Source organism: Colletes latitarsis, chromosome 4, assembly GCF_051014445.1.
Source record: "Colletes latitarsis isolate SP2378_abdomen chromosome 4, iyColLati1, whole genome shotgun sequence".
Taxonomy (NCBI): Eukaryota; Metazoa; Arthropoda; class Insecta; order Hymenoptera; family Colletidae; genus Colletes; species Colletes latitarsis.
The window spans coordinates 40,804,593-40,819,303 of NC_135137.1; the positions used below are offsets into that span (position 1 = coordinate 40,804,593).

General features: G+C 41.6%; 2 protein-coding genes across 48 annotated transcripts in view; both read right to left on the reverse strand.

The window, feature by feature from the left end:
- Bent (projectin protein bent) overlaps window positions 1-14,711 on the reverse strand; it is a 69,129-nt gene that overhangs the window by 35,090 nt on the left and 19,328 nt on the right. For 9 of the 47 annotated variants that reach the window (XM_076763651.1, XM_076763613.1, XM_076763608.1 and 6 more), the window contains 17 exons: window positions 14,583-14,651; window positions 10,341-10,391; window positions 10,148-10,201; window positions 9,987-10,043; window positions 9,823-9,879; window positions 9,681-9,737; window positions 9,538-9,594; window positions 9,395-9,451; window positions 9,252-9,308; window positions 8,837-8,881; window positions 8,698-8,739; window positions 8,397-8,552; window positions 7,437-7,622; window positions 7,202-7,216; window positions 5,841-6,020; window positions 4,339-4,383; window positions 2,376-2,414 (listed from right to left, as the gene is read on the reverse strand). In XM_076763651.1, the coding sequence (XP_076619766.1) occupies window positions 2,376-2,414; window positions 4,339-4,383; window positions 5,841-6,020; window positions 7,202-7,216; window positions 7,437-7,622; window positions 8,397-8,552; window positions 8,698-8,739; window positions 8,837-8,881; window positions 9,252-9,308; window positions 9,395-9,451; window positions 9,538-9,594; window positions 9,681-9,737; window positions 9,823-9,879; window positions 9,987-10,043; window positions 10,148-10,201; window positions 10,341-10,391; window positions 14,583-14,651 (1,224 nt within the window). Of the gene's footprint in view, window positions 1-1,599; window positions 1,633-2,375; window positions 2,415-4,338; window positions 4,384-5,840; window positions 6,021-7,201; window positions 7,217-7,436; window positions 7,623-8,396; window positions 8,553-8,697; window positions 8,740-8,836; window positions 8,882-9,251; window positions 9,309-9,394; window positions 9,452-9,537; window positions 9,595-9,680; window positions 9,738-9,822; window positions 9,880-9,986; window positions 10,044-10,147; window positions 10,202-10,340; window positions 10,392-14,582; window positions 14,652-14,711 lie in introns of all 47 variants that reach the window. The other 38 variants (XM_076763655.1, XM_076763629.1, XM_076763609.1 and 35 more) reach the window with 37 other exon arrangements.
- Window positions 10,410-14,471, reverse strand: LOC143341132 (uncharacterized). Its single transcript, XM_076763802.1, has 17 exons — window positions 14,454-14,471; window positions 14,102-14,155; window positions 13,961-14,014; window positions 13,425-13,481; window positions 12,808-12,864; window positions 12,106-12,162; window positions 11,989-12,030; window positions 11,852-11,908; window positions 11,723-11,779; window positions 11,595-11,651; window positions 11,460-11,516; window positions 11,314-11,367; window positions 11,139-11,237; window positions 11,011-11,064; window positions 10,890-10,943; window positions 10,726-10,782; window positions 10,410-10,634 (listed from the first exon to the last, which is right to left on the reverse strand). Exons 1-17 carry the CDS (start codon window positions 14,469-14,471, stop codon window positions 10,494-10,496), a joined length of 1,026 nt encoding a protein of 341 aa, XP_076619917.1. The 3' UTR covers window positions 10,410-10,493.

Consider the following 14,711-nt stretch of genomic DNA (forward strand, 5'->3'; position numbering starts at 1 on the left):
ATGGTTTATCGAACATTTTTCCGGTGTAAATAGTAGAAGAATTTAAACTAATAATCGAGCTGTTGGAATAAGTGGAATTCTACCGTATTGTCATCGATTATTCTACGCGTCGATCGACGGTATTATCGATAACAAAAAGATCACTTTACAAAAAAGAAGAGCCATCGATCGACGCGTCTTACAAATTAGAATAATATAACATGGTGCGAGCAAATAAAAAATAAGCCGTCCGATCGAGATCACGAAGTCCTTAAGCTACAAAAGCGACCAAACCTGGTCCTTTTGCGAATCTTTTATTTGCATCGCTAGTCTGTTAAAAAATTGTTGACACGTAAACGCGTGACGCTTACGGAACTCCTCGATTTTCGTCACGCCATCGCTGTTAGATACAATTGTTAAACAAGTTTCGTGTTTCGTTTAGATACAATTGTGAGAACAATCAACAAGTTTGGGAAACAAAGAAAGAGAGACAAAAAGACAGACAAAGTGAGAGAGAGAGAGAGAGAGAGAGAGACACACAATTGACAATTTCGAGGAACGAATCAAGGGGAAACGGAAGACGCAGTACGAGGGAAACGATGAGAGATTAGTGTTGCTATCGACAGATTTTTACCACCTTTTCGTTTTTCAGTCACCGTCGTCTCGAGCATCGCGACGTTTTCTATCTACTACAGACGTATTATGACGATTATGATTATTTACAAGTGTGCACGGCGCACAGTTGGACAGATACACATTCTTAGCGATAAAAATTAGCGACTGGTGTCCAGATTAAAAACAAAACACAGAAGAAAACTGTCCGCGAACGTTCGCCGTGTCCGTAGATTCGCGGATACATATGGAAATTAGCTCTACGTACAGTCGTTTACCACGAGAACAAGCAAGACTCGTTTTTAATTGACACGCGCGTCGGGTGCCAAATTCGCCACAGTAGTTTCGCAAAAAATCGATGACAAAAGGGATCGATCATCGACGATAAAATAATATTACGAAAATAATTTGGAACACGACTCGGCAGTTAATAAAAAAATAAATTGATCGTCTGACCAAAACAATTCCTTACTACTGCGGCGCGTCTGGCCCCAAACGTGCTCGTACTACTTAAAACATTGAGACGTACATAAATTTACACACAAAAAAGAATAAACAAAGGCGAATCTCTACACGTTCAAGCATTCCGATTAATAACCTCTCGTTCAACAAACAAAGTTTCTTACCATCATCTAATTTCTACGTTTGGAATGCGCAAAGTATTCGCTCGAACAAAGCAAACGTCTACGCTAACCGCGGGTCGTTTCGACGGCGAACGATTTAACGCCGTGCTCGATCGGCCGACGGCCACTAACTAACAAATAAATAAATAAATATAAACAATCGCGTCGGCCAGCGAGCACGAACGCTCGTCTTCGCCTCCAGAAACGTCCCTGAGCTCGACGAACGCGCTCCTTGCAAAGTATGTACATACGCCGATGGCGAACAATTCGGAGCTTTGCGACACGCAATCAAAAGAAACAAAAAATACAGAGTTTATGGGTACAACGCGCGTATATATACAGTTTTGCGTACACGTATGAGAAATAACAGTAAATTTGGGCTAACCTCTTTCTTATGCACTTCGCCAGGACGGCCGGACTGTACGTCGTGCGTGAAAATGAAAAAAGAAACAAAAAGAAGACGAAAGTAAGGACAGAGAAGAGAAAAAGTTCAAGGTGGGCATCTTTGCGTTTTTTTGGGCGGGTCTCTCGAACATATACGTAGGGTCTGAAAGGGCGAAACATGACGATTTCCGTCAGATTGTCAGTGTGCTCTCTCGAACACGCAGAATTAGGCCGATGTGGTAGAGACGGATATGCGGGAGATTGGACAGCAGCGGCGATAGCCCCAAAAAATTCAACTAAAAAAAAACTGGTATAGTCGCAGAATTAATAATTATCGGCGCTCCGTGGTTGTATGCGGCATTTTCTTTGCTTCCTGCGCCTGGGGGTTTCGGGAACATTCGGCTGGTTTTAGTTTCTCGCTGTTAAACTGCACTTTCTCGCTGCGATCATCGTTCGAAGCTGAAGTTCAAAATGCAAAGGATCAGAGTAATATTATTTCAGTATGATCTCAATTTGAAATACTCAATGGTGGATCCTCGTCGATAACTAGCGATTTGCACTTCTGGTTCGAGCGATCTTCGCAGAAACGATCCGCAGGAAATGTTCAAAAACTCTTTGGGGCGGCGATTGGTGGGGCTGGGGACAAAAATAAATATACAAAAATATTGTGAAAAGTAGTGGGATGACACAGAGGTCCAAAAAAATGGGTAAGAAACATAGAAACATGTCGCAGGTGATGGCAGGTAAGCTTTGTGTTATAGCGAACACAAATCTCACCTTGGCGTCCAAAACCTCGCCGGGCCGCAACCTTCCCAACTGCAAAAAATTACATAGGCGTACGTCAGATGTCTGTGAGATGTTTCGTTCGTTGCGCGGTCGTCTCCTTGTCACGACGATTACATGGAATTCTCACGTGAACCGACAAAGTTGGGGGCGGGAGGGTGAAAAATATCGAAAAAATAAAAAATTGGGTAAACTACAGCCACCGGAGAATCAGTTTCCGATCGTCGATGGGAGTCTTCTTCGTTCCTTGCGAACAGAGACCGGGCGAAAATTGGGAAATGTTAAAGACAGGTTGAATACTATGGATCGACGCGTTTGCTACCACCGAGAACATAATGGCGAAAATCGGTGATTGCGAACGCGTCAATAGAAGAACGTCACAAGGGCTGCAGGGACTGTAATCGAGGAAAGACGATCACAAGGTCGGTGGAAATATTCCAGGTTCGCCTTACCGGCTTTCGATAGTGCGTTTGCAGTATTGGCGGTGCAATTGTTCTTGCGGTAAATATCTGCGGTGCACGCCAGCTGACGTAAGTGCTATTAAATCAGCGAACGTACCGGAAATGTCGCATTTTTGTCGATAATCGTCATCTAGAAAGACGTTGCCCGATAAATGTCGACCGACTTTCTCGTCTCGAGATCGAGAGGATTTCGAGTCCCGTGTTTTAAGGGTTAATTGGATCGCGCGTTTGGTAGAAACGAGATCACGCCGTCTCCCGTAAATCTAGCGGTTCGCCAAGATGAAGAAGACGTCGAAGTAGAATTAAAAGGGACCCGGCGAATTCGAGAAAATCGGTCGAGGTATCCGTGACGCCTAACGAGCACGGGTAAACCGAGATACGGCCAGAAATAACGAATCGCGAAACGACAGGTTGTCCATTGGATCGCCGTGGCTTTTGATTAATCGACGGGCAAAGTATTAAATGCACGGTACCATAAGTCAGAGTCGACCTCCGACGTCCGGGTAAAATTGATAGTTTCGTCCGAACGGTTGGCAGCGGGTAACAAGTGTTCGTGCCGCTGTTAAAATGCATTCTTACCGCGTGCAACGTACGTTATAACTTAGCGACTTACCCCCTCGAGGATTCACGTGACGCGAATGTTTGTCGCTTGTCTAGGCATTTGTTAACGCCGATGGCTGTCCTATCGCGACAATGCTTGCCAAAACGTAATCTACGAGCCGCGATCTATGCCAGAGGGGATTCGGAGCCTTGTATGCTAAATGATTTAAGATCGGCCGGATCTCGAGTCTCTCGTCCCTCGCCAGACGCCTCGCGGATCGTCCCTCCATCCCAGTTATTACCATTATTAATTAATATTATTATTGTCACCGATCCGTGACTGGTGCTATTAATATTAAATAGTGATCGTGGTCAATCATTGAGTAGACAGTGCGCATAGACTCGGTTGCAGCAGATCCGTGCCAGGTGCAGTGGTGCGTTGATGCAATGGTGCAATGGTGCATTCTTTTTACGTCAATAATTATTACATTGTAATAGATACGAGTCGAGGCTCCCGAGATCGCGTCGAGGAATTAAGGGAACAAAATTTCGATCGTTATCGCGATGCACTCGGAACCTCGGCTCGCCTCGACGATCTCGCGACCAATCGTCGATCGAATACACGAGTGGACGCGATTTCGTCGGACAAGAGTTTCGGTGAGTAGACTGATAAATAATGACAGAGAGTGGTAGCGATGAGCAGGCAGGATTGAACGAAGAGAGAGAGAAAGAAAACGGTGTGCGTGGATTCTGTGGAGTGAAAAAAACGACAATACCGTGCGTGACACAGGTGCAAAATGATTCTCTTCGTTCAACGTTCCGGTGAGTGTGTGCGTGAGACATACTGTGTAAGTAAAAGTAAAAGAACAAGTGAGAATGAAATAAGTGCATTTTGGTAGTCGAGTAAGGTTGCAGACGAGGCATTCGCTTTTCTCATTTTCAGTGATTTCTCTCACCTTGCGCTCGTCCACCACCTCGCCTGGTCGCAGCTTCCTATTCTCCTATGAACCAAACCGTCGTTTACTAATCTGCATATCTTCGATAAATCTGTGTGCATGCGAGTGTGTGCGTGAGTGTCTGTATATTTTATGTACGCGCGAACGTTCGTTAAAACACGCGTGCATACGTGTACAAAATTGCTCGACGAAGACGTCGCCGGTCGCGTATTTCAGCGACATCCTTCCACGTCGTCGGAAGTCCTTTCGGCTTCGAGCCTCTCCACAATGTCGCTCCTAGCAAGCAGCGTTCATTTCGCGACTCGTCGCGAAGATCAGGATTCGGTAGGAGGATATATATGTGGTTTTACAGAAGCTGGGCTGTTTGGACGTTTCACGAACAGGATGCTAGACTAGCTTTTCACGCTTTGCTGACACTAACACCGACGCGCACCCCCGCACTCGTTATCGTTACCTCGGCGAAACGAGTCGGGGGCTCGCGTCGTTGGCTATCTAGATCTAAGAGACTATCACGTGTGGGGTCACTAATGTCATCGACATCACTACGAAACTCAAAAAGAAAAAAAACTCCAACAGTTCTAGGGCTAACCAGCAGTAGCCAGTCATCTACCTACGTGTTCATCTAGTTTCTTACGCGGGCTACGGTTCTAGAGGTTTTCGGGTCTTGATCCTTTTGCTCCGGCTCACCCACGATCTCGATTCCTTTTAAACAAATGCTCGATGAAGACGTCGAAGCTGATCCGATATCAATTTGAGAATTAATTCGTTTCGTTCCACAGAAAGAAGTGCTGTTGATCCTGCAGTATCGAAGAGCAAAGAGCATCTCGGATCGATTGCCGTTTGGAAACCAAAGTCGATCGCTCCGGTATCGAAAGCCGAGACCGTGGGTAACTCGCGAGCGTTCCGCTCGAAACGTCAGTCGATTTGCTCCGTTAGACCGTTACTTTTCTCAGCCAATTTCCACACCGGGCCAAACGCGATGATACATGTCCCCGGATCCTTCTGAAACCTCATACGTCGTCATTTATGATGTACTGCCGATTTCAGCTTTTGGACACGCTCGGTCGCCTCCCGCGAAACCAAAAATTTCTTAGTGAGTAATTACACGAAAATAGGCCCGAACGTGATTATTTTGGGCAGTCATTGGACATCGCGGACTATTAAGAACGTTGCTTGGCAATTTGACAGAAAGATCTCGATTAACAAACTTTGCGATAAAATTCGTTCCGCTGATCCGAGACCATTCGATCCTAGCCGTCGTTTCGGAGCAAATCGTCCGACTGTTCGAGACCGTGGCGACCGCGACGATATTCCGTTCGTTCGATCTTCCGTTTATCGATTATTTATAATCTCGATAGAGCACGAGAAGATTCGAGTAGAGGAAACGGTCGTAATTCGAGATCGTTCGATCATCTCGAGGGATATCGTCGCGTCGCTCCGGTCGATTGCCAGAAAAGTAGTCGATATACCTTGGTGTCGCAAAAAGATAGCTCGTAACATACCTCGTCACTGATGATCAGACTGGGTCTGCGACCCAATTCTTCGGGTGGTATCAATGAACCACGTCGACTGCTGGTACCGCTACCGGGTATCAGAGATCCCTTTCTGCTTCCAGCCGGGGTCACGTCCTTGATCACTTCGATCTTCGGCGCCTCGGGTGCTTTGATTTCTGGCACTTTCGGCTACGATCACAAGAAAAACTGTCAGTTCCGTTCGCGATCGGAACTCGATGGAATAAGCAATAGCCGAAGCAAGCATTCTTTATCGTTCTGGCAGGCGCGATCGACGAAATGCAAAGAGCCAAATATTGTCAAAAACTGGAATGAGAATATGAAAAAGAAGCAGAGTGGATCACTGGAAATTTTTATTGTATTTATAAGTTTCTCCACTGGTCCATTTTCCCTCTATCCCCAAATATTTGTGAAATAGCAAACAATCATAATGCAAATTCAGCTTGTTTTCCCAACAGTACACCCATAAGTTTAATCAACACCTCCATTATTTTAAAAAAAAAGAAGAAAATTACAAAACACGAAAGGAGCAACCTGCCAGAGCGCGGCGGCGATCGAGTTTACCAAGTATCGAGATTATCGAGAGCCTTCCGCGGTTCACGGCGACAATGAAACGCGATCACGATCGTCCGGAGATCAAGACTGAATCGAAACTGATCTCTCGAATCGCTCGGGAAATCGAAGGGAGGAGATAGGGTTGCGGGCAAAGGGGCCGGACACGCAATAACACCGAAAATAGCGATCGACATTTTCTCCATCCTCGTTTTCCACGTCGAAAAATTGGGGGACCCGAAGGGGGTGATATACGATCAGCTATTTGCCAAAATAGTTTCCCCCCTCTGTGACCCGGTGTCCGTATGCAAAACGAGCGGAGGAGGCGAGACCCGCTCACGGGACATTCATCGGTTGCCAAACCGCGATTTTACTCGTCCGATTATTAGGCTCGATCTCGTCCACCGTCGTGTCTCGCGTTAATTGCGGTTACTTGCGGGATCAAACGACGGCCGTCGGCGGGTATTTGCGTACAATCTTCGATCGGGAACAGAAAATACGACCCCGAGGACGCGTGTCACGATCATGTGTGCGTTCGAAGTTGATAATCGGTTTGGAACAGTGAAAATACCAGTACGTGTGAAAACCTGATATTTTTATGCCACTGTCTCCAGGGATTTAGCGGTTGCTACGCGTCCGGTTCTCGATCTCTCCGAGCTTACGAAATTTTGACGGGCCTCGATCGAACCGCTTTTGGCCGGGGGATTGCAAAATTCTTACATTTTCTTGGGTACAGCGGCGGACAGCGGCTTGGCAAAATCGTTTTCTCATTTTCGTATTAATAACGAACGATTACTCACCTTAGACTCGAATTTCTGCTCGCCCGCGTGAAAAGAAACATAATTAGTCACTTGTGAAACCCTGACGCGTGGACATATTAGATTACATACTGTTTTCAAGATTCAATCTTTGATTAGATTCAATTGGACTTCGTACGAAGCTAAATTTGCCTTAATATTCAAAAAGATTTTTGTTATCTAATCAACTATTGAATATAAACAGTGTTAAAAATGGCGCAAGGAACTCGATAATCACCTGAGTGGCCGGTCTGTCGAGCTTAGTTTTGTCGCGAGGCACGTGATCGCCGAAATCGAATTCCTGGGGCTTCTCCAGGACCGGTCTCTCGTAATCCGGGATCTCTGGAAGCTCGTAGCTGCTCTCCTTCGCCGTCTTGGCAGCCTTCATCTTCTTCACTTCGACCTTCTCGGCCTTCTCGGTTTTCTACGCGCCATCAAACAATAATTAATTCTCGCGATCCGATTCGGACGTCTTTCTCGTATTTCTGAGCGTTAACATTCAAGCCGTGTTTAGATAGAAGAACATTGATGACAGTAAAGAAGTGATTAAGATCGTTGCGAAGTGAGTGATCTCTCTCCATTCGAGATTACATATCGCCGTACTGTTTTTATTATAATTAGTGGAGGCTGGTCGCCAGTCTTGTGAAGTATAGCAGTACCCATCATTCCTGTTATTGCGCGTATTCTTTCATGTTTTCAAAGATTAGGCAACGAAGAAAAGAAACGATTCGTAGAGGAGTCTGAGAAACCGAGAGTGTCATAAGAGAGATAGTATCGTTGTTATCGACGACATCGAAAAGAGACATTGAGAACAAGCGTAGAAAGTTGTTGAAGTAGAAGAAAGAAAGAAAGGGTTACTAATACGAAGAAGAAAAGATTGAGGAGTTCGGTGTTAGATTTATTGCCACCCTTTGAGCTAAGGGTACATTTTCTACATCAATAGTTTGTATCTTCGTGTAGTAATAAGTGTTATTATTATTGACGTGTGATTCTGTGAGTACGAGAAGAAGAGAGAATAATAGACATTACGAGAAAGTGTGTTTCGTAGAGAATTAGGAGAAAGGGAAATTCGCGATAGTCACAGAAGTAGAAATGATCGTAGATCGAGGACAGACGAAGAAGAGCTGTATGTACATTTCCAACATATAGATGCGTAGAGATAGAGAATAATTATTTTGATTCCCTTTCGCAGAGATACCTTCAGTTCAACCGTGCCATTTTCAGACTGCTGAGGCTTTTTAGGCCCCTTGGAAACTGGCTTTAGTTGGACAGCTTGAAAGTTGTCGGATTTAATTTCGTATTTTGGTGGTTTACGAAGTCTTGATTTCTCCTCGGCCGTGTTCGTTGTCAGTGGCTGTGTTTAATATTATCGTTTATTCCAAATGATCGTTGGCAGTTTGTCACGCAAAATGGAGGAGGAAATGCTCTTTCATTAATTAGGGGAATGTCACTGATGTATTTGTGTATGTGTAAGCAATGAGAATTAGCGAAATACTCACTTTGAGTTCCACTTTGTTCAATGTCTTCTTTTCCTCCTCGATCTGCAAGTTAAATAAATAATTGCGGATAAGTTAATTGAGCTTCTACCCTATACTGAAGCAATACCACCGTGGGTGCATAACTGAAAATAGTAATTACCTTAGCTCCAGGCTTGAGACTGAGTTTCCTGGCTTGCAACTCTGACTGTAAACAAACGAAGAAAACGTTAAACAGGGCAGTACCAAAAGCTCCAAACGGTTACGATTCGCAGAGATGCTGCAATTTAATGATTTGTTATATTCGTTGCATGTTACGATGATTCGAACTTAGTTCTTGCTGGAAAAAAAAAATTGTTACTATGATACAGGCACACTTCCTGCTGGAAAAAAAATATATATAAATTTGCATTCTCCATGACACGTGCTTAGTTTGCGCGATGACACGATGGTGCAGATGTATTAGATGATACACGTTCGTGAAAATTATTATTATTATTATTACGTGTGCGATAGTTAGTGTAGTCGTGTGTTACGAGTGAATTTCGCACCAAAATTGGGGTGCTGAGTTCGTGTACCTTTTGTTCCTCGGGTTTACCAAGGGTGGTTTTGGGTTTTAGGGCGGGTTCTTCCTTCTAAAAACAAGGGTCTTTGTGACGAGTCGTGTTTATGTTTTGTAATGTTCGTGTGTGAAGCACAGTGTAACGTATTTGTCATGTACCTTTGCTTCCTCGGGTTTACCAAGGGTGGTTTTGGGTTTTGGGGCGGGTTCTTCCTTCTAAAAACAAGGATCTTTGTGACGAGTCGTGTTTATGTTTTGTAATGTTCGTGTGTGAAACACCGAGTAACGTATTTGTCATATACCTTTGCTTCCTCGGGTTTGCCAAGTGTGGTTTTGGGTTTTGGGGCGGGTTCTTCCTTCTAAAAACAAGGATCTATGTGACGAATCGTGTTTATGTTACGTATTGTTTGTGCGCGAAACACCAGGTAACATATTTGTCATATACCTTTGCTTCCTCGGGTTTACCAAGTGTGGTTTTGGGTTTTGGAACGGGTTCTTCCTTCTATAAAATAAAAAGGGATTTTGTAGAGGGTCGTGGTTATGCTTGCAACGCGTGTGTGTGTAATTAACTGTGTATTATTGTGTACCTTCGCCTCCTCGGGTTTGGCTAGGGTGGTTTTGGGTTTTGTGGCGGGTTCTTCCTTCTAAAAAAACGAACGCGTCGCGTGTAGCGTCGATTTCGTGATATGTGTTACGCGAAAAAAATTGTGCGTGTAAAAAAAGGATAAGTTTAAAAAATAATCTCATGTACCTTGGGTTCTTGGGGTTTACCAATGGCAGTCTTGGTTTTCGTGGCGAGTTCCTCTTTCTAAAAATCAACAGTCTCGTGTATCGTACTTGTCAATGTTTAGGAATCTATACAAAAATGGATTGAACATCGTATGCTGTGAAAAGTGCGTGTTTTGTGTGTACCTTCGGCTCTTCGGGTTTACCGAGAGTGGTTTGTGGTTTTGCGGGTTCTGTCTTCTGCAAATCAATTGCATCGAGTAAGGTATATTTGTGAGAGTGAACGTAGTGTGGAATTAAAGTTTGTATCGTTTTTCTTTCTTTAGTGTATCATATGTGTAAAAATGCATGTATGACAATATTATTATCGCTTGGGTACCTTCGTTTCCTCTTTTCCAACGGTCTTGGTTTTAAGGCTGACTTCCTTCTTCTAGAAAAATATGGAAAGGATAATATACGCTTGCATTTCACCACGTGTGTTACGTTAGTGCGACAAATGGACACGATTAATCCAAATCACAGCAATTTCCTTTCAGAAAATGAGAACTAATATATCGATAATTACATAACGTTTGAGAGAATCGTGTGTATTCGTTGTGCAAGGAGTATTGTGTACCTTTGTTTCGCCAGGAACAGTGTCGATTTGTTTTGTGTCTAACATGGGTTCGTGATCCTGGATAATATTGATACGAATGAATAAAAAGTACAACATATACATAATAAAACATAAAGGAATGCAAATATCGTGTCTCTATTCCCTGTACCTTAGACACATCCGTTGATTTTGTCGATGATCTACGTCTCGTGGTAGGTTCTTTCTTCTAAAATCGTAAACAAAAAAAAGTTAAAAAAAATACAAACACACACATACGCATCCGTTGCACGTTTAAGAATATGAACGAAAAAAATTGCAAAAAAAAAATTATACCTTGCCCACATCGTCAATTTTGCGAGAGGTAACTTTGGGTTTCGCTACTTCTTTCTAAAACGATTAAATAAATTGTATAAAAATGTAATAACGTTGAGTGTTGTATGTTTGTATCGTGTACCTTGTCCTTTTCGGTTCTTTTACGAGTTGTTTTTAATTTCGGTTTAATCTCCTCCTAAAAAGCGTGTATTTATCAATTTAATAAATATTTACGCGTTCGTGGATATGGGAATACGTTTCTTATTCTACCTCTGGTTTGTCAGTCGATTTAACTAGCAGTGGTTCTGATTTAGATTTCGAGGAATCTGTTCTGTCGTTCGTGTCATTCGATTTTGGTTTCCAAGCGTCCTAAAATGTGTTATTAAATATTGTTTAAATCGCTAACAGCGCAAATCGAAAATTTCTTTTGAAATGTGTTGTGTACCTCCTTCCAAATTGGTTTAATTTCACAATCTTGCGGCCTATCCGCCCAGATGTCCTACAAAATTGTTTGCCCGATTATATTTAACTCGATCGTGTGAGTAAATCGCGAGGAAATTTAAGTATTCGAGTAGAATATGCTACGAGTACCTCTATCTCATCGCTCGACTCTTCTATGTATGGTTTAGGTGTTTCTTTTAGCTCGTCCTGCGAATTTAACGTATGTAAAAGCATTGTGATACTAAACCGTATAGTTATTTATTTGTTTTTCAGTTACACACGAACCTCAGTATTCCGAATAGAATTAACTTTGCGATTTCGTGGCCAATCTGCCCAGATATCCTAAAATATGTTCGTTTCTTAAAAGTGATTTCTTATGGTACATTAAAGATATTAAAAAAAGAATTGACTACCTCAATTTCATCGCGCGGTTTATCAACGCGTGGCTTCATAATAGGTTTTAACATATCCTAAAACGTGTTATGTGATTTAAAATCTGTACCATTTTACCATGCAAATATGTGTGTAATTGTTTAGTGTACCTTGAGTTCTTTAATAGATATTATTTCGCGATCGTTTGGCCTATCCGCCCAAACATCCTAAAATACGATGGATTCATTAACATTCTCCCCTTGCATGACAGTAAATATTTTGTTTAAAAATATAAAAAAAAAACTACCTCAATATCATCGCGTGACTTCATGATAGGTTTTAATGTATCCTAAAATATGTTATGTAATTAGAAAATGTATACTATTTTGCCATGTGTAATGTGTGTATCAGTTGTTTGTTGTACCTTGAGTTCTTTAATAGATATCATTTTGCGATCATTTGGCCTATCCACCCAAATATCCTAAAATGCGTGGATTCGTTAATAAATATTGATCTCTTACGTGACGTTAGACATAAAAAAAATTATAAAAAAATTGACTACCTCGATTTCATCGCGAGGTTTATCATCAACGCGTGGCTTCATAATAGGTTTTAACGTGTCCTAAAACGTGTTATGCGATTAAAAATACGGTGGCTTCATTAACATTCTCTTCTTGCATGAAAATAAATATTTAAAAAAAAATATATAAAAAAAACTACCTCTATTTTATCGCGTGGTTTATCATTATGCAACTTCGCGGTGGATTTCAATGTGAATGGATATTTAAAATATGCCATCCGATTAGAAATGTGTCCTACTACTGTGTCGCGTGTACCGTGTATCAATTTCTGCTGAATCTTATCTTTTTTCATAGATCCTAGATCGCGATCCTTCGGCTTATCTGCCCAAATATCCTACAATATTTTCATTCTATAATATCGACCTACGTTTCACGTTAAAAAAAATATATAAATGATCGATCGAAGCTACCTCTATTTCGTCATCCAATTCGTGTGATTGTGGCTTAAATTTAGGTGCTAGTGTGTCCTAAGAAAAAAAAAAAGAGTAAAAAACTGCAATGGAAACAATAGTGTCGCGTGTAATGCAATTAATAGTGTCGTGTACCTCGCCATTTTTAATCAGTGTGCTCCTGTATTCACTGATTCGTGGTGTAACGGTGACCTAAAATAATTGTCAATGCTTATGTTAAAGTTTTGCTAATGCTATCGATGAATGTGTGAGCGTGTATTGTGTACCTCGGCGTCTTTGATAGGCCAGTGTGTGTGTGGCATAAGGTTGTGTGACGAGTCTTGTGATTCCTAAAATCATATCCTCGTAAGTAACGAAGAACGACCGCCGAAAAGTATAAATAAAATATTTAAAAGTGTTTTTACTGCTATCGAAACATATTTGGTTTTTCACGAGACTCGTATAAAACAGATATTCGCCTTAATATTGCGCAATGATGTACCTCTACTATTACCGTGGCAATGTATTTTCGTGGTTCCGGTACCGATTTTGGAGAATCCTAGAAAACAAAAGTCGCGACATGAACGGGCAGAACCGCGATATTCGTAAAGTCTGACATTATTTGCAACATTCTGTACCTCTCTCTTTCTAATGGGTTTTATTTCGGGGTCTCTTGGCACCGACGCCCAGATATCCTACAAGTATCAATCTCTATAAGTATTTTTACCATTAGCGATAATATTAGATCGAGTTTCTTTCGACAAATCGTTTACCTCGATTTCGTCCTCTGGTTCGGACGCATCTTGCCTAACGTCCTCTTTGGACGGAGTCTACAATAATATTGGTAATTTGTAAACGTATTTTAAAGATCTGACCGATTTATATTGCAACATTGGAATTGATGGTTCCACTTTAGCAAAATATTTTACTCTTTCCAACGAATGGAAAATATTGCTTACAATTATTTCCTTCTGCGAGAGATCTCGAATTTATACAGTAAAATTCCGATGCCAGAAAATAAAAAAAGCCACATAATTGAACTACACCTACATATGAAGTGATAAACACATTTCTGGCCACAGAACATAATTTCGATAAGGAATTTTTTTCTCGAAACTGAGTAGGATTTCGGGGGTATGTCTATCGACCAAAAATGCTTGCAATTGACCCCTGCAACTAAAAATAATTTTTTTAGAACGATTTGAAATTTTTTTTATTCGCCGAAAAGTATCCTAGCCACCAAAATGGAACCACCTATTTCAATGCCACTCTGTGAATAATTTTGATGATTTCTGTGCAATATTTCTACCTTCTCGTTTTCCGATCTTCGTCTAAACATGTGAAACGTCGAGTACGATTCATCCTGAAAGGATGCGTAGTGTTTTAATTCCTATTAATCGAGTCATGTAAAAGTGGTCTCTAATGAGTGCATTTAGTGTGTTTTGTGTACCTTTGTGTAGTGAACGGGTGTGTTTTCTAACTTCGTCGAGGCCTTTTTACCCGCCTAAAATATTAAAATAATAAAACAAAAATCGTGAGACTCTTTACTTCGAAAAGAATATATTCTTACGTATCCCGCTTTTCTTTAATTCTCATTTTATTCCTATCCTCGAATAGCTCTCTGCACTTTTACATGCATACGAAAATAAAACAAATGTTAAGTACTAGATACTACCAGCCTTCTTATGTCATTTTTGAGAAGGTCGAACACAACACATGGTACTTACTCTTTCGGTATTGAAAACAAAATTGTTTCGATTTTTTTAATTTCTCAACCAAAGAACAACTGTTAGCACACATACTAATGGCGCGTTGGCCATGTTAATGACAAGATCTCGCTACGGGAATGATCAAATTTACAGGGACAGTACGGGGGAAGTTAAAACAACAATTAACAGAACGATAATATTAATTAAAATGTGGTTTCTTACCTTTTCTTCCGTCATCTTCTTCTCAACGATGGACGATCGCCGGCTTTCCGTCTTGACTTCCTCCTCGGTCTGTTTTCACGCAAATAAAAACTGATTAACACCACGATTTACTTATTTTCGTTTAGTACA